Consider the following 21,554-nt stretch of genomic DNA (forward strand, 5'->3'; position numbering starts at 1 on the left):
GCTCAGGGAAACTCATTTAGGATTCTTACCTCCAGAGCTGTAAGGTTGTAAATTTGTGCTATTTTAAACTGCTAGGTTTGAGGCAATTTTTTAAAGTAGTAATGGGAAGATAATACATAGGGTAAATCTGAAGTGTTGCCGTAACAGAACAGGGCTTTAGACATTAGCAATGGATACAGAGATAGAGTCTAACGTCCATATAGCTATCATTTTTCATGGAAGATTTTAATGGACAATGAAGAAAGTTCTTATAAGCGTGACACAAAATGAACTAGGGTTTATCATCATAGTTTTGGGGGGGTGGGGTTGAGGGGCTTATTTCATACTATGATTCTATAAAGCCTTCTGAATTATACCTAATACCTCATTACCAAAGGTTTCAGATAATATACCAACTTTTAAATGTGTTAGATAGAAATCTTTCTAAAATGCATAATATAACTTCTTAATCAGAACATATGCCATAGAATGTTCTCTTTTGATTTTTTTTCTATGCTCAATTTTTCCAGTTACCTTTCCTGCTCATTGCTACAGACAGCCTCAATTCACTTCTATACCAAATCCTTCTTCTCTCTCCCAATGTGATGCTTATAGTGCTCTTTGTGAATGGGTTAATGAGGTCAGTGAAGCTGTGTGTAAACTAAGAGTAAGTGAGAACTGGGTGAGACCCAGGGCTCTGTTCTGAGGGTAACCCAGGAGCTTCTATGCCTAAACTTTCTTTTTTCCCAATCAGAGGTCATTATGGCTTACTTTTTTATTGTAATTGTGGGGCAGATATTTTCCCTTTGGAGAGCTCAGGAGGTACTATATGCTTTAGGTGCTCTGAGTCAGGCACCGTGAAATTCAGGAAGGAGGAGGAGTAAACCCACACTCTCTAGAGCAGGGGCCATGCCCTGTGGTCCTGGGGTCCAGCCCAGTGCCTGACAACATCGAGGTGCTCAATTAATATTTTTGAATGAACACTGTCCTTTCCATAGTCACCTTAATGCAGACTTTGAAGTTTTGCCTTGCATACAGTTATTCCCTTTGTTTGGATTTCCCTCTGTCCCTCTCTCTTCTCTGGGAAGTCTTCTCTCCCCATTAGACCATGTCCATTTTGTCTGCAATATGTTGTAATGTCTTTCATGTAGCTCTTAGGTGTAAAACAGACAGAATATTATTCCCATGAAAATATACATTAAAAACCCTCTTTTAACTCTAAATAAGTCAGGCAGAGAAAGACAAATACCATATGATTACACTTATATGTTGAATGTAAAAAAAACACAGAAACAAACAAAAAACCAGACTCATAGATACAAAGAACACACTGATGGCTGCCAGAGGGGTGGGGGGTTGGGGGACTAGGTGAAAAATGTGAAGACATTAGGAAGTACAGATTGGTAGTTACAAAACAGTCATGGGGATGTAAAGTACAGCATAGCGAGTGTAGTAAAAAATATTGTAATAACTATGTACAGTGCCAGGTCGGAACTTGAAATATCAGGAAGATCATTTTGCAAAGGACATGACTGTCTGACCACTATGCTGTACACCTGAAACTAATACAAAATAATATTAAATGTTCACTGTAATTGAAAAATAATATAAAAATGCAAATGAAAATGTTAATCAGATATAAAAATATCAAAAATAAAAGCTATTTGTAAAACCTTCCGCCCCAAGCCCCTCTTTTAGAAACACTTTTACTTTTATTATTTTTTGAAACATTTTTACTTTTAGAAGAGGTGACTCATAGGTCAAAATTAAACTCTAGTAGAATGAAAGTGATAAAAAAATGGAATGGTTCATACATTTCTGGTAGAAAATCTTTTGGAAGGCGATTTGAAAACACAGATCAAGGACCTTAAAAATGTTCATACTCCTTGGTCCACTAATGCCACTTCTAAGAATTTGTCTGAGGAAAATGACCGTTCCACACAGAGATTTGTGTTACAGAGTGTTTATTGCGTAGAGGGTGCAACCCCGCGTGCTCTGACCCCCTGACCGTTGCAGCCCCCTCTGCTGGGCGGGCTGCAGGGAGCAATTCCCTGGCTCAGCGGGAGACCTCTTTTCAGCCATTAACAGTCTCTGCAAGTCATGAGAGTCTGGGAACATTACCTTTGGTCTATTTCATTTTCTCTTCAGATTAAAGAAAAAGAAAAAGGTACAGTCTATTTAGCTAGATAGAGGGAAAATAGGGAAAAATAAACAGAAAAACTTTCTATTCTCTTCTCAGACTTTTTATTTGGAGTAGTCTCTCAGACACAGAATGGGACTTTTAAGTATTGAGGTCTTGTTACATAATGTTTTTAATGAAGACTCTTTTGCCGATGGTTTCAAAGACTGTAACACAGACGTGGTGGCTATTTAATGAATTACTTTAAAGATATATATGACCAGGGTTGTGGGCTGTATTTTTAAACTTTGTTAACATTCCTTATTGCTTACAGTTATATTTCTTCTTAAGTCAAGGTACTTTGGTTTAGACTACAATAGACCTTATTTGCATGGCTGTTATAGGTACATCCCCAAGAACTTTGCTTTCAAGGAACTAACCAAACATGTATTTTCCTTTCCTCTTTTCTTTTAACAACACATTCTTTATAATTTACATTGAATTAAATTATTTTTCATTGTTTTCCCGACCATTTCTCCTATACAAATTGTCTTCTTGCTGGTCCCCTTTCCCTCTTTTGCACTGTTTGTCATAACCTGCAAATGCAACTGTGTGTGTCTATTTCTTTAAGGCCCGTCTCTCTTCCCAGGCAGCAGGGGCGATGTCTGCTTCACACGCTGCACCCACAGCCCGGTACACAGTGGGCACTTATCAAACACTGCCCGACAAATAGGTAAACAGACAAATTTGTTTTGAAAAAAATGATGAGACTTCATAACAGTGTGGACATTTGATTTTCTCTGCTAATGTTACCTTTAGGTCAGCAGAAGGTTTTATGACAGTTCAAAGAGTGTAAGTGGTAAGTGATTTAAGTCTCAGACTGAATGCATGTAAATACAAGTTCAGCTTGCTGTCACCTATGAATTGTATCCTTCTGAGATGCAGACTTTTTGTTTTGAACTTTGGAAAGAGATTAACTCCTGCTAAGAAGAATGCAAAAGACTTTGTTACAGTAGAAAGTCAAAACCAACCACCACATTACCCCCGATAGCAGCAAAAAAAAAAAAAAAATCTCCAAATTAAACCTTTCCAGGAACTATAGAAAATAATATTAATAAAGCATATGTTTAGTTAGTATATCAACACTCCATCAATGGCATTTTTCTCATTGGCTTCTAAAAAACAAAAACAAGATATAATTCTTTAATTCTATAGGTTTTCTGTATTGTTACAGATTGAATAAATCTTTTTTTTTTTTTTTCAAAAACGAGCTATTCATTATATTTTATCTTGCTTTCTAAATCTTGTCTCACTGTTTAAATGAATTAGGATGAGGGAGAAACAAATAGAACAAACCAAAGTTTATGGAGAAAGTATGTGTGTGAACTTTATTTCATCATGAGAAAATCACTTCTGTGCAGTAACAGAGAATACTGATATCTACACGATGATGAGGTTTTCTTTGTATTTAGATACATACCTTATATTTGTACACAATATATAAAATTCATGGAGGAAATTGTTTTCTACAGTACAGTTTCTTTGTTGGAAGAGGACTTGTTCCATTAGTTTCTTTTAGGAAACGACCCCCAGTTCTGTGACTGTGGTACCAAGGATCGCAGTTCCAATTTTGTAATTTATTAGACACCATAATCTTATGAACGTTAAGTGAAAGCTAGAAACTACATCCTCCTGCAGGATGAAAAGAGAGACGTGAGTGCTCAGGCTGCTATGCTAATAACTGATGTTAGCAGAATAGTATGATTTCCACGTATGAATAGAAATAGTTTTCCATAAGTCTGATGACACGTATTAGTAACATTGCTGCGAATGGTCTCCCTGCTCTGATGGCATGCACCTTACTCTTCAGTCCAACACCCTGTACACACAGGGGAAACCAGGCCATCACCACGAAGGCCTTCTGCACCGTGTCTGAGAACCCCTGGAGGGCTTCAGCAGTTGGCATGGTACTTTGGGACAGGAGGCGACTGCTCTCACCCCAGAGAGAAGTTGCTAAAACGATCATTCTGGGGGAGGCTCTAGCTACCACATCCCTGTAACCCAAATGGAAACAGACCGTGTGGGCATTTTCCTTTCAGGAAATCCTTCTCTTTGAACAGCAGCCCTCATGGACTTACGACTGCTCCCCACGCATGGTTTTCACAGCCAGGGGCCTGTCAACCTTGCTGTGGGATTGGGAGTTGTGCTTGTTTTTAACCATGTGAACCTTTTTAGGGGTGACTGGCACAGGCTGAGGCTCCTGGGAAGTGGGGGAAGAAACACCACCCTAGTTCTGTTAGCTAACGCCTTGAATTTGACCCAAATCAGCATAATTACTTCTGCAGAGGGAAGTTATGGAGAATGCCAGTGGTATTGGGGGTGACTTCTATAATTAAAATCATACCCAGAAGTTCTGAAAATGCTTTGGCACCAACCAAAAATACTTCTTCATAATTTTAATTTCATGTGTCACAATTGCTTTTAAAATGAAAATGTTAAAAGCATCAGAGGTGATACCTGGTCATTACGTTCGAGCCTCTCTTCTGAGATGGATGGCTAGCCTTTGATGATCACAATATTTACAGTATAGCCAAGAAGCAAAAGTTCTCTAGAGATTGACCTTTCATGGTGGCCCGAGGCAGCCTAACCAAGCCTAGAGGGACTGGCAAAGATGCAAAAGGTGAGGTAATGTGGAGTTGCTGGTCTCTTCCCATCTGGTACCCATAGGGAGCCTCAGTCCTGGTGCTGCCAGCCTGGGCTTTGGGTGTGAAATGGAAGCAGTCCGTGCTGGTTAAGCCAGGAGTAGCCGACAGGCCCTTCGGAACACCTCTAGCACCCTACACCCCTTAGAAACATGGTCAGTCAGACAAACCCGCAGCTGGAAAGAACCTCGGCCCCACCCTCAGGAACAAACAAGCACTAGAAGGCAATTTAGAATCATCTGGACAAATAACGTGTATCATGGAGAATGGGAGCCTGCCCTAGAGCCTACGTACATTGGTCTCACACACTGGGGGGCATTCAGGCCTTCGTTTTTCAGCTTCTTCAACTGCAGCTTATTTAGAGTGTTACCAAAGGGAGCCGACGGCCCAAGCCATTTGAACTGCCGCTGTGGACTCTTTGGTTTGACACATCCACATACCAGGGGCTCTCTAGCGGCGGGAGAGGAACAGTGGCCTGTGCCAGCGTGCAGAGCAAGTCATGGAAACACTTCAGAGTGTGGGCAGTGGTGGGGTTACCTCCGGCTCGCCAGCCACGTTAGACGCCTCGCAGCTCTCGCTCTGAGGGGTACTGCTGAAGGGCCTTACCCTCAGACGTTTGGAGGACCAGGGTCTTGCTGTACTGGCTGACTCCTGTTTTGTTGAAGGCCTTGATGCGAGCGTTGTATGTGCTGTTGAAGTGAAGACCATCCACGGTGCACATTGTCTCCTTTCCGACATATACTTCCTGAGGGTCAACAAATAACAGGCCACCATTTAACAGGGACCCTTGTGAGGAGTTAGGGAGGTAGTGTTGCCCAGTGGTTAGGAGCAAGTGCTTTGGTATCAGCCTGATCTGGACTTGAATCCTGTGAGATATTCGGGCCATTTAATTGACCCCTTTTAGCCTCAGTTTCCTCATCTGTAAGGTCGGTATAGTAATACCCACCTTATGAGGTTGGTGTGAAGATTATACAAGGTCATATGAGAAAAATGACTAGAATTTGTATTGTATTTAGTGCCTTGTATTTAGCATGGGCATGGCAGCTTAATGAATGGGAGTTATTAGCAGCTAGGGCTTAAAAGAATTAAAACTGGGTGTTCTAGGCAGCATTATACTTATTAACATGGCATTTATACAGTGTGTTATACCTACAAGCTCTTTATCAGTGTGATTTGTAAAAAAACAGGCTTGAAAACATGAGGGTAGTCTCTATGCTGTGTTATAAGTCCACTAACGACTTCTGGAACTGTTACAAAGACTATACACTCAAAGCCATAGGACTATAGGTTTTCATCACAGTTCAGAGGAAGGGGAAGCAAACAGGGAAGGGAGGAAGAATGACATTTCAAAGGCTTAAAATAAATCCTAGCATAATGCATCTTTAGCATAGGTTAGGCATTTACCTCCCTCTTTAGCTGTTCGTTTTGCAACATTATGCTGATGTAATGAGTAAAAATAATTCATGTTCAAAGCACAGCCTTAAAACAACAACTCTCCAGCAGGACACTAAGAAGATGGGAATCTGGGATGGCAGCATGCTAAGAATTTTGTGTGAATTATCTAAATGACTCTTAACAATCTGTGAGATACATGTCATTATCATCCCCACTTTACAGCTGAGGATGTGAAGGCTCAGTGAGATGAGAAATGGGCACAGTCCCACAGTGAGGTGGTGGAGTTTGGAGCTGAATGCAGGCATTCTGACTCCAGAGCTTGCAGTGCTGCACATACTTTCTCTTAAGAAGGGTCATTTCTATTCAGAGACTCCTTCATCCACCTTTGATATGGTACAAGGGCAGGCAGGCCCTGCCAGGGTGGCCTGCCCCAGGAGAGGTGGTATAGGTGGGCCTGAGACTCCATGGCGGGTCCTCTGAGTTGTCACTGGTTTTGGTCAACAAGGAGTAGGCACTCGGCTTACCCGGAACTGACCACCGTTGCCATCATCCAGCTCCAGAATGTATCCTTCAGCGGGCACCGTGGACAGAGGCGGCTGCTTCCAGGACAGTGTAGCGCTGTTGTTGTGGGTGCAGCACTCCTCCAGCTGTAGGATGGGAGTTGCTGGGACTGGAGAGGAAGCTAAAAGGAAATTAGTGTAACTCTGGCTTCTGTTGAGCTGCAAACATTTCAGTATCCTGGAATGATAAACATCCCTCTGATAAACACGTGACTGAGTAGCTAGCCCCCAAGTGCTAGTCTCTAGGGGTGGAACTGCTTCCTGAGCTGCTGCCTTTTCCCAAGTCCAAGGTGGTACTACCTGCCCACCTTAATTAAAAAGGAGACAAGTGCTCTGTTCTCACTCCATAGAGCATCAAAGACATCATCCCTAAGGAAATGTTTTACATGGGGGATAGATTTCCAGTCCAGGCCAGTAAAGCCTATTTAACCCATACCATGGCTGATAAATTTATCACAGAATTTATTCTGAGCCCTAAACCTCAAGTTTATAAACTTGGAATTGTCCATTCTGAGAAATATCTCTGAAACCAGTATATTTCTAAGGTTCTATCTTTTTTTTTAAACCAGTGATTATACTCAAGGCCTTGTGTGTATAAATAGCTAAGAGGGTGTATTTTTGAAAATTTGGTATCGTTGACACAAACAGTGATTTCTCAGTTCTGAAACTTCTGAGGAACTTGACATCATTCTTTCAAGGCAGCTATATTTTGTCAACAGCACTAGCTCAAGTCCATTCTTTCTGCAGGTATAGAACAGTCAACTGTGAGCCTACAGAGGAGTATGCAAGCAGATAGGGCCTGGCAGGGGAGGGTCAACGTGTCCTCGTGGCCTTGTGAGAATCTGTCAAGTGTCACTAGTCACAATATAACCCTATCTCCATTTTGTGCTGAGTCTTCTGTGTTACTTAAAACTGCAGATTAGTTGAGCCTTCAGACACACAGAGAAATGTTAGGTAATGAAGAATCCAAGTTCCTAACATATAAGCTTAATGTACATATCTGGGAACAATGTTTTTACCAACTGCTTAAATTTCTTTTCAGCACCAAAATGTGCATTTATTTTTGTAGCATGTTAGCAATAGGAGAGAACAGTTTGGATGGCATCCAAGGACATTTAGATGAACAAATGCTAATTGTGGAACACCTGGTATGCTGTACCAAAACTGGACTCCGAATGTCATGCATTGAATTAAAACTCTGCTCCTTGCCAGTCACCCCAACCAAGAAGATGGTTAATTTCACAGCAGTTTAGGAAACAGGGTCTCTGGTAGATAACTGAGAAAACAAAAGCAGTGACTGTACTACGAGAGATGTGAAGGTGAAGCGGGTCAGTTATACTTAAGAAAAGAATGTGATATATTATAAGAAAACCATGCCCAAGTCACTAGATCAAACATCATTAAATTAAAATGATGACCAGTTATTTGAGGTGGTCAGTTTAGGAAGAGACATCATGTTTCAAGTGCCAGTGACATAGAGTTCAGGTGGAATCTTATCAGAGAACAATGGCTGCTGTAGCCTCAGAAGTCCCAGAACATCTGGATGTGGAGGAAAGGAGGTGCAGCCACTGCCTTGTTCAACAGAAAGGCTGCCAGGACTGGATAGAGGAAGGAAGAGTGAGAAGACGTAACTTCCTCTGATGATTCCAATGATCATCTACACACAAACAGGTATCACCTAGGAGTTGTAATTACAGGGTTAACACTGGGTTATTATACATGCTAGGAACTTACTTTGTCATTTAAACATTTTTCCTTATAAAAAGAATACCTTGTAATATATTAACTATGGAGTAAATATGACAAGTTTCAGCAAACCATTCTTCAAAGGGCTTCTAATGACACGGGATGATTCTCCCTTGGGATATTTTTTCTTAACTGGCCTTGTTAGTTAGAGCTACCATAAATCAACAATTCCCAGGACTCTGCTTCATTAGTTCCCCTATTAGTCTTTATTGTCCCTTTGTTCATGTTTCAGGAAGGTCTATATTTCATCAACTTTAAAATCAAAGAATAAGATCACAGTAAGAAACCAGTAAGATTGTTTCAATTTGAATCATACACATGCTTGCAATGTCTGGGATAAGAAACTCAAATTTCCCTGTATAGACATAGGTATAATTAAAAGGTTAATTTAAATACATGGTGTCATTTATAATTAAAACATGTGAACTTCATTTATAAGTCCTCAGTGGATACACTTTAAAAGACTAAAAGGATAAAAAAAGTCTAACCACTCACTAATCTTCAGATCTTAATATTGTCCCAGGTTTAAACAAATAAGCAAATATGAAAAGGAAGAGAGAGAGGGAGAGGGGGGAGAGAGAGAGACACTGAATGAAGGAACCTAGACATATTTGCATGTCTAAATCTCTTTCTCAATGTACTCAGAATTATTGTTTCTTTTTCATTATTTACCCCAAAGTGATATTGCATATAAAAGGCAAATACAATACCATTAAGGCTGACATTTTAGAAAGACACATTTTATAGTGGGTATTATATTACCCCATTTTACTTTATTAGGTATAAAATAAATGGTCTATAAGAATCCAAAGTATTTCCAAATTAATTTACCTTTTGTGTTTTGGAAATGGAGAGCATCACAATTCCTGGGCTGAACTACAAGAAAAAATGTTTTATTTTACTGAAACGCCTGTCACTGACACTGCCATAGCTATGTTAATCGTGACATTGCTATGATCATTCCTAGACATCATTGTCTTTTCCTAAAGAACCAATTTCTCCTAGCTGACTGGAATTCTAGTATGTGGCGTTCTTTTAGCGCATAAAAATCAAGCTTTGGGGTAAAAGAAACTTTGAAGAAGCTGCTCTTAGACAGGAAGGAGCAGCTGTTCTCAACAACTTCCTTGAAGGGGCCTGGGGGAGCTATGGCTCAAAATTAAATTTTGCAACAGTGTCTTTTAATACAAAAGTTTTCAAATGTTTTAACTTTTTAAAGGCTATTCTGGTTCAAATTATATCTCAGATTTTCGGTATTCATTTGATCTTCCCCCTAATCCTTCAGGTAGTGAACAGTCACAGCCACCCAGGCTTCCTGTGTGATAGGTGGCGGGACATGTAAGGAAGGGAAGTTGACCATTCACTCTTGACATGAAAAAGTAATGAGAGCTGATGCCTTTGAGCACTTCCTGAGTGCATGACAGTGTGATGAAGAGTTTTACAGGCATTCACTCACTTAGTTTTCATAACAATCCCACAATAGCTGGAACTGTTATTATCTCAATGTTGTAGATGAGGAGACTGAAACACAGGAAAGTTTCATGGCTAGTCAGTGGCAGAATGGGCTTTAAAGTCAAGCTTACACTGCATTATACTGGCTCTGTAGTCTGCTGTTTAGTAATAGTGCACTCAAGGGGCATCCCCACAGCTAATACCAAGGGGAGTGTTTGTTTTTGGTTTCTATATGGGAACGATAAAGCTTCCCAAGTATTGATGGTATAGATTAATGAAATATTTCACCATAGGAGCTATGGTGGTTGGGAATTCGATTTTCCTGAGTTGCCTTCTCTGAAGATTCCTTTGTGAACTGTCATTCCTGTTTATGATCACTGAACATACAAATGGCATGTGGGGAATGTTTAGACTTTGGAGGGATAATAAATTATTTCTGGTAAGCTGTCATTAGTACACTGTTAAGGATAGCAGGTTTTGAGTGCATTCCTTTTAGACCCCTAGACCATGAACAGATTATATGCATGAACAGATTACATGCAAGTCATTGTGTGTGCTCATCTCCTTCACAGCCAAACCTCTGGGCGCACTTTCTCCATGATTTATAGGACAGTCTGTTCAGATCACCCTGTCCTTGCCCTTGACCTTGGTGCATACTCAGAGCTCTCACATTGAATATGAATTAATAGAGAGAAATGTGTCTTAAGTGAATAGAGGCACTTAAGGGGATTAACAGCCATTGGTCTATGTGCTAAACAGGCTTGGCAGAGTGTCAAGTCGCTGTTTCATCCCGGTGCAGAATGAATACGCTGGTGTTTCCTCTCAGCACCATGACTGGGAATCCTGGGACACACTGTGTATTCAGACAATTCTGAGATATTTTTCTGAGAGGGGGTATGTATCTGAAATTTATTATGAGCCAAGCAGCAGAGCCTTTGATGGGCTAGGAAAAGAATCTTAAAATTTTCTTCCCATAACCTCGGAAAAAAGTTGACAGTACCAACTTAGAATTAAGGAAAACCTATAAATAAAGAAATAACAAACAAACAAATAAACAAACAAACAAGTAAATAAATGAATAATAAAAACAAACAATAAAGTTTAATCTGTTGTTCATTATAATAGTCTGAGAGCTCAAATACCATGCCCAATAGTCTAGAAAGAGGGTAAGATGATTTTCTAACCAAAATGCAACCAGAAAACATATCATTACGATTTAGGGATGTTTGAACAAAGAAGCTGCCAGCATTATTCACTAAGATTTCAATTGCTTGGGGTGATATGAAATCAGAAAGAACAGATTAGTTAAATCCTTAGTTAATAGAATAATTTTAGGCAGTGCATTCTTGTTGAATAGCAGCTGGCCTAATTGGAAACATGTAAAAATCAACAATTGACTATCTTCTTTGATATCAAGAAAAAAAAGTGCAGTTTTCAGTTTGGATCATAACTTTAAATGCATATTTTGAGTAATTTTGAAACTATTTTAACCTTCTACTATAATTCACAATTAGAAGACAATTGGAACAGTTAGAAAACATACTGAATTACACATATTGTTAGTTTCACAATGGTACGTAAATTTTGGTTATTTATAAATGGATTTTGGGGTACAGTTTCTTGAGATATGTTTACTGATAAGTAACATGCAGTAATATGTTTACTGATAATAAACATGCAAAAGTGCAGTTTATTAAACTATGGATACCCTAAAAAAAGTCTAATGCTACACCGGTACAGTTATGTATGTGACTACAGTTATCAGAGAAGCCAGAGGAAGTCTTCACTGTAGCCAGTCAAGTGCCAGGGCCTTTTCCTTGCATTGTGAGGATGTGACAGATAAAAATTATTCAGATTCTACAGAGGACTGGGCTCCCACTGAACTAATTAAACTTAATGAGCACAAAACAAAGCATATAAATTACCTATGTAGAGGGATACTACTCTCAGAAGTAAATTAAATTAAGATGAAGTGTTAAAAAGAAAAGAAAAAGGGAATAATCCTGTCTCATAACAAATGGCCTATTTTATTACCTTCATAAATAACTGTTCTGGATAGTTTTGCATTCCAGGTGAATTTCTGCTGTGCATCCACGTGTTGGCCTTTAGCGTGCTTGACATTCTCTGCTGTGTGTGCTGACTAATGGACTACACACACAGCTGTGTCCATGCTTCTTTCTGTCTGCAGCCTAACTAGTCAAGAGGCAATGCTTTAGGAATATGGTCTGGGATGCACAGCACATGAACCTGCAGTTTCCATGCCAGATAAAGGGCTTGTTCACTCCAACACAATTGTTCCCATCATACCAAGTGGCCTGGATTCCACGGTGGGCAGATGGACATGACGCAGAATGACAGCAGATGGGGGAGGAGTGGGGTCTGCCAGCTGATGGACACATTTCAAAGACTGGAGGCTTTTAGCCTCTATCTGCCCTCCTCTCCTGCCCCATCACCAAGGCTAATTGGGTTTGCTCATTTTTTTCCTCTTCCATCAAAAGCCCTTACATTGCCCTTTTTTCTTTTGTGATGTATTTTCTCTTTTGAGCTGCTGGGGACATAACCTTTCAATGATTTTACCTCATTGAAAGAATTGGGTACAGAGAGATATGGATGGAAGGGAATTTACCTGGGGCTCTATATACTACTCGGATGGGTGCATTTCACAGGCTACTGTGTAGGTCTTAGAGAAAAAAATTTAAACGGCAAGAAAGAAATGCTGCAACAAACAACTAAACTTCTTAAATTTAAGAGAGGAATTCAGTGATTCCTTGAAGAAGCCACTTAGTAAGGCGCTAACTTTACAGCACAAACTGGAAGTTGAAGTGTGGGCTCTGGAGCCACGCTCCCTGGGTTTGAATCCCAGGCCTGGCACTCATTAGCGGTGTGAGCTTGGGCAAGTAACTCAGGCTTCCTGTGCTTCAGTTTCCTCAGCTGATGACCAGGGCCGTGAGAACAAAAAGAGTTAATCCATGTAAAGGGCTTAGGAGAGTGTCTGATTTGGTAAGCAGTCAATACATGCTAAACATTTTGTTACTTTGTTAGCAAAGTACTTTTGTTTACCATCTATACACTACTTACTTCAAACATGAATTAAGGCATCATTCCAAAGCAAAACATACTAAACAAAAACTGAGAAAACTGAAAATAAAAGAGGGCAAAGATCCGTAAGATGGTGAGAAAAGGACATGCGCCAGGTGCAGGGTGAGTTGAAGGGCGTGCCAGGAGCCATCAGGAGACAGCCCTGAAACTTGTGTGTGATGTGGTTCTGTCTGCCTGATAAAGGAAGCATGTAGACTTTTCTTGTGAAACAAACTTTTTGAAGCATTTACTTCTCAGCCATTTATTATGTGGATGCTTAAATTGGGAGAAGTAAAGAGCAAATCAATTTCTCAAAAAACATTAGAAAATGACTAAGTTCTAGAGATCTGTGGCTGCCAGGGACTGGGGAGGCCCAAGGCGCCGGGTGAGGGCGTGACTCTGAGGGGTAGCCTGAGGGGGATCTCTGTGGTGGTGCCATTGTTCCATACCTCGATTGCAGTGGGGGTTACACACCTGACAAATGGCACAGAACCAGACACACACAATGTGCCAATGTCATTTCCTGGTTTTGACATTATATGATAGCTATGCAAGAGGTAACCATCGACAGGTATTGGATACAGGGTACATGGGACCTCTCCTTACTATGGTTGCAACTTCCTGTGAATGTATAATTATTTCAATATGAAAAGTAAAAAAAACCCCATCAGATACATTTTTCAAATAGATATTACTTATAGCACCATTAAAATATCATGGCATGATTGGCTTGAGTTTTTATTTTGATTGGAGAGAGTTAATTACTTTGAGATAAATTTAAGAAATTTCTTTCTTTAAGATAATTTTAACTATTTTTATCTTTCCTCAGCCACCCCAAAATCTCAGAGATCTTGCCATATCCTTTAGTCACATAAATCAAAAAGTTAGTGTTTATTTTTTAACTTGCATTTCTTTCTGCATCCAGGCTTGGATTTTCCTGCCCAGGAATGGCAAGCGGCTGAGCCCCTCAAGTTCTCACGAATCCGTGTTCAACCGTGTGCTCACTGTCTCTATCCACATGGAAGCAGTCATTTTGATTCTGAAGTCTTTGATTTATATCAATATTTCTGGGTTACTTTCTGTAACAGGATTATATTTAGGTACAGTAGTGCTTGCTCTCTTTTCCTATCTTCTTTTTTGGTCAGCTATTCTCTGATGCTGAGCCTCTGAAATCTCAAAGATTCTCAAAGTGACAAGCACTGAGTTTATCTGAATTTATCTGACTTTCTGAGAGGTACATTACACAGCTGCAGGGCACGATAAGACAGGAGCCACCTCTCAGGTGATTTATGAATCTGGCAGCTGCCTTTTGTTTGCCTATATCCTGCTTCAAGCACTAGGCTCCACTGGGCTGGTGCTCTGACTGGCGGTGCGGAGGAACCTGGGCACTCACCTTTCATCTGCACGAAGTCGAGCTGGTGAATGGACTGCAACAGAGGGCTGTTGTCCAGACTCAAGTCGAAGTCCGTGGTCATCCTGGGAGTGAGCGTGCCTTTCCCCCACTGGTCCTCAGTCAGGTGCACTCTCCTTATGAGGGCGTCAGAAATCTAATCACATCAAAGACCACAGCCTAAGAAACATGCCACCACAGTGAACACAGAGCACTGTTCCTCGACTCTGCTGGAGTGTTACTGCCAACCTTCCTTGGGACTTACGCCTTCCTGTCTCCGTGCAGGTGGGAGGAACCTGTTAGGATGAGGGTGACCCAAACTGGACACTTTTGTGTGTCAGAGGAGGTGACATAAACAATTAACAGCTGTTAATTGCTCTAATAGACAAACCTGGACATATGATCATGCTACTTATGACTGATCAGTTAAAACCCAATTGTGTAAGAGGCTGCATATGATGATCTGTAAAATGGAATTTCTTACACTATAAGCCATCATCTTCCTATTTCCCTCTATTGTTTGGCAGGGAACATTTTCATTTCTTACATTTAGTCTCTGCCACTCTTGGCCAGTTTGGTAGAGAGTTGCAAGGGATCTACATATTCCTTAATAAAAGATCCCTTAATCATTGGGATTGAAACAAGTAAAATTCAGCTGACATCACAGCATCTTACTAAAACAATGAACACTGAAGAAATCATGAGTTATCTGAGGAATGAAAAACTTCACTCTTTTTGGGAAAGCACCAATTTACTGGCAGTAGGAGGTGTCCAGAAGGGAGAAACCTGGCATAGTTAGACATTTCTAGCCAGCTAAACTGTCCAGGAGATATTAGTGGGAAAGGACACAATTCTTAGGCAATAACTCTGCTTTGGGGGAACTTACATGGAATCATGTTTTCAAGATTAAACACAAGAACAGAAACAAACAAACAAAAGGAGGCCCATGCACTTCTCAATCTTGTAGCACGAGGTGGCAGAGGCTTCCAGGAAGTCAGTGAGTGGAGGTTCGCAGGCACCCGCAAACACCCAGCAGTGTGAAGGTAGGTTCTCTTATGGAGGGACCCATGTCCAGCCAGGGCCACTGGGAGTCTGGCCTTGGTGGACTCAGTCTCTTGGGACACTGAGAATCTAAAGTGGAACCTAATTGTACTTACCTGCAGAAAGCCGCTAGGATCGTTTTCCTTAATCACCTCCAGGCAGTACTCCATGAGACCCGTGGTCTGGCGCAGTTTCACCGTGCAGTGAGAGATCTGATCTCGAACCACCTGGGAGTGATGGCAGAACAGAATGGTGCAAAATGGCAGAGAGCAGGAAAGAAGCAAACTGGGACTTTGGAAAGCTTCTTCAAACCAGAACCTAAGAGCACCACGGAAGGAGACTAAATTGATGAGGCTACTTTGTGGCAGTGTCTGCTGTGGCAATGGCCCCAGAGGACAGGTTAGATAATAGCTCTGACAGGAACTTGTAACAACAGGATCCATCAGAAAGGCTTGCAGACTGAAATCATCTGCTTACCTTGGCACCTGGCCCCCTTGCTCCCCTCTTCTGGGAAGCTGACGATCCTGAGTGGCTCTACGTGGGAGGTCGTGGAGAGTCTGTATAGCTGCTGAGCCATCTGAGGTTCGGCTGCAAGTTCTGCTCTCTGACACAGTGGCCCCCTGTCTCCCACCCACTGCCTGTCCCTTCTACACAGCAGACATCACTGTCAGAACCCAGTTCCTTTCTCATTCTGATCCTTTTTCTTCAGGTGGGTGGTGGGGTTGGGCTAGAGGTGGAACTTGCTGAAAGACAATGAGCTAATGACAACTAAGCCAGAGAAAGATAGATGCAGAATTGTTTTAACAATAACCCACTCAGAATCAACTCATTCTGGAAACCAGTCTTAAAGGCTGCTCTATTTGCCCAACTGTGAGTCAGCATTAACCCAGAAAGGCATTCTGCCTTTGGGAAGTTGTCTTTGCCCAGAGTCAAACGCATGACAGCCCCCGAAAAGCTTCTTTCTTTAGAGATGCTCGTCTTCTGTGTCCTCTGCTCAGTGACCCAAATCCTAAAGTGGTTTCTGAAGCACAGAACTGAATAAGAGTTTTCTAGGAACCTCAATCACTTACATCCTAGATGTTTTATGCTATTTTGCAAAAGCCTCAGAAACATCTGACATTACAGATTTTATAGCCAATAACTAAAATGAGTTTTAATAATAATTCTTTAACAACTTTTCCTTGTTCCTTCTTTTCATTTTTACTATTAATTTATTTTGCTTTGAAGATTATTATATACTTTCCAAAACAATTGGAAAATAGATGGCGGGGAGAAGCAAATTATCTCACCTCTCTGATACAAATTTTTAAAGCATTTGGTATTTCTTTTTAGTTTTTTTTCCCTGAGTTAGATTTATTTATAGTTGCAATCATAGCATGTGGTAATTTTACCCCCTTCCCACTTATCACTCTATCATAAGGCTTTTTTCATGTTGCAACCATCAGTAAATTCTATTGGCTATATAAATATCTCATTGAGTAGAGTATCGTAATATATTTGACCATTTCTGTTCCCCTATTTTTGGACATTTAAGTTCTTCCTACTTTTTGACAATTCTTTCATTCATCATTACTGATTTTTGCTTATTTATTTTAATAAAATACACATAACATAAAATTTACCATTTTAACTATTTTTACTTGGACAATTCTATGGCAGTAAATACATTCACAGTGTTGTGAAACCATCACCACCATCCATCTCCAGAACTTTTTCATCTTTTCAAATGGAAAATTTGTACCCATTAAACAACTCTCTTCTCCCTTCTCCCCAGACCCAGGCAAACATCATTCCACTTTCTGGCTGGATTTGATTGCTCTAAGACCCTCATATAAGTGGAGTCATATAATATTTGTCCTTCTGTGACTGGCCTATTTCACTTAGCAAATGTCTTCAAGGTTTATCTATGTAACTTGTATCAGAATTTCCTTCTTTTTAAGACTGAAGAATATTACATTGAAAATATGTACCACATTTTGTTTATCCATTCATCCGACAATGGACACTTGGGTTGCTTCCACCTTTTGGGTATCATGAATAGAGCTGTTATGAACAGGGGTGTACAATATCTGTGTGAGCCCCCATTTCACTTCTTTTGGGTATAGACCCTGCAGTGGAACTGCTGGATCATATGTAATTCTTTTTTAATTTTTTGAGAAATTATCACACTGTTTTCCACAGTAGCTGCATCATTCTACATTCCCACTGGCAATGTACAAGGGTTCTAATTTCTCCACATCCTCACCAACACTGATTATTTTGTTTCTTTTTTAAAAAAATTACAGACATCCTAATGGGTGTTGAGAGCTATCTCATTGTGGTTTTAATTTGCATTTCCCTAGACAAGGGATGTTGAGCTTCTTTACATGTGCTATTGGTCATTTGCATATTTCCCTTGAAAAAATGGCTATTCAAGTCCTTTGACTATTTTTTATTGGGTTGTTTATTTTTCTGTTGTCTTTTGAGATACAAAATTTATAGATTTTCATAAAGTCCAATTTGTCTACTTTTTCTTTTGCTGTCTGTTCCTTTGGTGTCATATCCAAGAAATTATTTTCAAATCCAGTGCTGTGGAGTGTTTTCTGTAGTCTTTGATCCATTTTGAGTTAATTTTTATATATGGTGTTAGGTCCAACTTCACTCTTTTGCATGTGGATAGCTAGTTTTCTCAGCATCATTTGTTGAAAAAATGACCTTTCCCCATTGAATGATCTTTGAACCCTTGTCAAAAGTGACTTGACTGAATATGTGAGAGTTTATTTCTGGGCTCTCTATTCAATTCCTGTGGTGTGTGTATCTTTAATACTGGCTTTAAGCCAGTACTATACTGTTTTGATTATTGTAGCTTTATAGTGAGTTTTGTAATGAAGAACTATGAGAACTCCAATTTTGTTCTTCTGTTTTAAGATTATTTTGGCTATTTGGAGTCTCCTGATTTTTTTGACAGATGATTTGCTATTGCTTTTACACTTTCAATATAATTAAAATAAAAATAAAAGTGGGATTTAACATCTTTAGTGGAATTAATGAAAGAAACCAACTTTCATGTGAAGATTTTTGTTTTGTGATTTTGGTGGGGAGGGTGGAGGAATAAAAATAAATCAATTTAAGATTGATTTATTTTCTTCTGGCATCTACTATGTTTCTGTCAAACCAACACCACCGTCTGTCGGTCTGTGATAAAGGAACACAAATTATTTTATTTTTTAATCAGAAAAGAAACAGGAAGGTTAAGTTTCTACTTCTTGGGCAGAAAAAACCCACCCACTAGTAAAACATTTAAAAGTGCCAAGACAAATGACCTATATCTAATATGCCACTATTCTCTGCTATATAAGGCTTACCTACATTGCTCCCATAAGGTGTTTCTGTATTTTGGTAGCCAGCACAACAACACTGCCAGATAGCAGAAACCTCGGCAGTCATTATTCACTACCCTAATGGCATCTGCCAGGAATATGCCTGGCACTAAAAGTCCAAATAACAAGCACATACCTGATCAAAGCACAGTAACACAAAGTGAGTCTGCTCCTGAGGCAAAATAGACTAAATTGTTGTGTTCACTTTCCAGAGCATTCGGCTCAATGATAATTTTACGGCCTAAATGTGCTGAAATAAATACAATACTTATGCCTCATGAAATTTTTTTTTTTTTTTTTTTTTAAAGATTTTATTTATTTATTTTGAGAGAGGGAAGGGAGAGAGAAAGAGATAGAGGGAGAAACATCAATGTGCGGTTGCTGGGGGCCGTGGCCTGCAACCCAGGCATGTGCCCTGACTGGGAATCGAACCTGCGATGCTTTGGTTCGCAGCCCGCGCTCAATCCACTGAGCTACGCCAGCCAGGGCTGCCTCATGAAATTTTAAGTCTGCTTTTATAAATTTCTTTCTCAAGCAAGGTTTATTTGGTGCCCAAGGAGCTATCTGAGTGTTGGGACTCCCTGGCTACTCTTAAGAAGCTTCACTGCTGCTCCGCCAAAGATTTGGTGAGTGTCAGTGGGGTTTGCTGTGGCTCCTGCATGCCACGGGTCAAACTTCTTCTGCGGACTCAGTCTCCCTGAGTTCCTGGCTCTCAATTCTCATTGTTACAATAATAGATTCTGGTCTATCTTTTTACATTTTAAACCAATCATTTCACGATAATCACCATAGCCTGTGATAAAATCACTGCTAAAATTACGCTACGGAGTCCCCAGAAGTAGCATTTTTGGGTGCACTGTAATTGACTTCTAGTTTCTGAATTAACTTAGAAAGATTCCCCATCTTATGAAAATCAACTATATAGTTAGAACTTTTAAAAGTATAAATATTTTTTTCTCTGAGTGTCTCTATCAGCCCTCTTACTTGCTCCCTTCCTCGCTGTTACTTCTACACCTTTTATCATTATTTATTTCTACATTGTAATTTGTATGAAAAACAATTCCCAGGAAGCGCCATGTCTCTTTTTCTTTGAGTTTCATGTTTCTGTGCTGTAGCTCTGATGCTCCAGAGAAACCCCTGGCACCACCTCACAGCTGGTTGGACTCAAGAGCCCCCTTTCTTAGGAAACGTGTGAGTTGCAGGAATGACACAAACAGGGGCGGTAGCACAGCCTTCCTGCTTTCATCTGCATTAAAGTCTAAGCCAGCCCTCCTGGGATAATGAATTAATCTGTGGTCCGTAGTTTCAGAGAAGACTTTCACCATTTTATCAGCAGTCAACATCTGTTCTGGATGGCAAGTGCCTAGTAATCATTTGAACTGTTTTATTTTGTTAAGTGGCGAGTTTATAAAGGAGAACCCGAGAATGGACTGGTATCCCGTTGAATGCTCAGACTTTTGTCAGCAGCATAGAGCAGGCCACAATGGCTTCTACAACACAAATCCAAAATTTTGTGCTGCCTACCCCAAACTACATTTTCTCATTCCATCTCTAACAAATCCATCCCTTTCCTCCACTCATATCATGTGACACATCCAGCAGCAAGCACTAAGGTTAAATAAGGGTAATTTTATTATTCTATCTGATTATTTTACCTTGATACCCTTCCTCTACTTCCATTCATCTCTTCATCTTATAGGTGGCTCTTTAAATTTTTCTTTATTTCTTTTATTCAATAAATATTTTTTTAATAGCATTCTCTCTCATCATGGCATCTGGAGGGATACTTCTAATGACTTTTTACTCTAAGCAAACACTAACATTCCCTTTTTCCTATTTCCAGAAATTCTTCTAAAGGTGCCCAACCTGCGGCCTACAGGCCACACGTAGCCTAGGATGGCTATGAATGCAGACAAATGCAAAATTGTAAATTTACTTAAAACATTGAGTTTATTTTTGTGATTACATGTCATAACCTATTTAATATGTGGCCCAAGACAACTCCTCTTCTTCCAGTGTGGCCCAGAGATGCCAAAAGGTGGGACACCCCTGATACTATCCCATCATAGTTTAAAATAATTTCCCCTAAGTATAAGGTAATCTTTTTTTCCTATTTGAGGAACAAATCCTTTAAAGATGCAAGTTTGAATTTATTCTTCACAGGTCCTTTCAGTGTGTGTGTGTGGGGTGGGGGGCGTGTTTCTATGTCTTCCATCCTGTTTTGAAGCCAGATGACCAATTAATGCTTGAAATAGGTAGTGAAACTGACTTGAAACTGACTCATCTGTGAGTTGTAGGTGAAGTGTGTTGGCTGTTAGATTCATCTAGTAAAATAAAGGATTCTCCTGTTACTTTCCTAGAGTTGAATATTATCTCCCATATTATCATTACACTCACTGAAACTTAGAGGCATTTAAGTTAAAAAAGAACTTCTTTATTTTCTCACATGCCACCATCCTCCCATGTGGTTTTTGGCAAATATTTTCCGTTCTCTTCATATTACTCTCTGTTCCAGTGTTATTCATTCTTCCACATTAGCAACTAATCATTTCAAAGACAAGTCTGAGGCTTTGAGTTTTTAGTCAAGGAAAAAAATCATTGAGGCCTATTAAACAAATAAAATACTGTATAGCCCTGGCTGGTGTGGCTCAGTGTATTGAGCGCTGGCCTGCAAACCAAAGGGTTGCTGGTTCGATTCCCAGTCAGGGCACATGCCTGGGTTGTGGTCCAGGTCCC

General features: G+C 40.1%; 1 protein-coding gene across 8 annotated transcripts in view; it reads right to left on the bottom strand.

Moving 5' to 3' along the window:
• The window catches only part of TRIM9 (tripartite motif containing 9), a 96,795-nt gene that overhangs the window by 17,865 nt on the left and 57,376 nt on the right, over nt 1-21,554 (bottom strand). For 4 of the 8 annotated variants that reach the window (XM_045823583.1, XM_045823580.1, XM_045823586.1 and 1 more), the window contains exons 4-7: nt 15,576-15,686; nt 14,422-14,575; nt 6,720-6,877; nt 5,407-5,545 (exon numbers count right to left, since the gene is read on the bottom strand). In XM_045823583.1, the coding sequence (XP_045679539.1) occupies nt 5,407-5,545; nt 6,720-6,877; nt 14,422-14,575; nt 15,576-15,686 (562 nt within the window). Of the gene's footprint in view, nt 1-5,406; nt 5,546-6,719; nt 6,878-9,332; nt 9,378-14,421; nt 14,576-15,575; nt 15,687-21,554 lie in introns of all 8 variants that reach the window. The other 4 variants (XM_045823581.1, XM_045823579.1, XM_045823582.1 and 1 more) reach the window with 2 other exon arrangements.

The sequence above is a fragment of the Phyllostomus hastatus genome, unplaced genomic scaffold, assembly GCF_019186645.2.
Source record: "Phyllostomus hastatus isolate PE091 unplaced genomic scaffold, TTU_PhHast_1.1 phas_scaffold_501, whole genome shotgun sequence".
Lineage (NCBI taxonomy): Eukaryota > Metazoa > Chordata > Mammalia > Chiroptera > Phyllostomidae > Phyllostomus > Phyllostomus hastatus.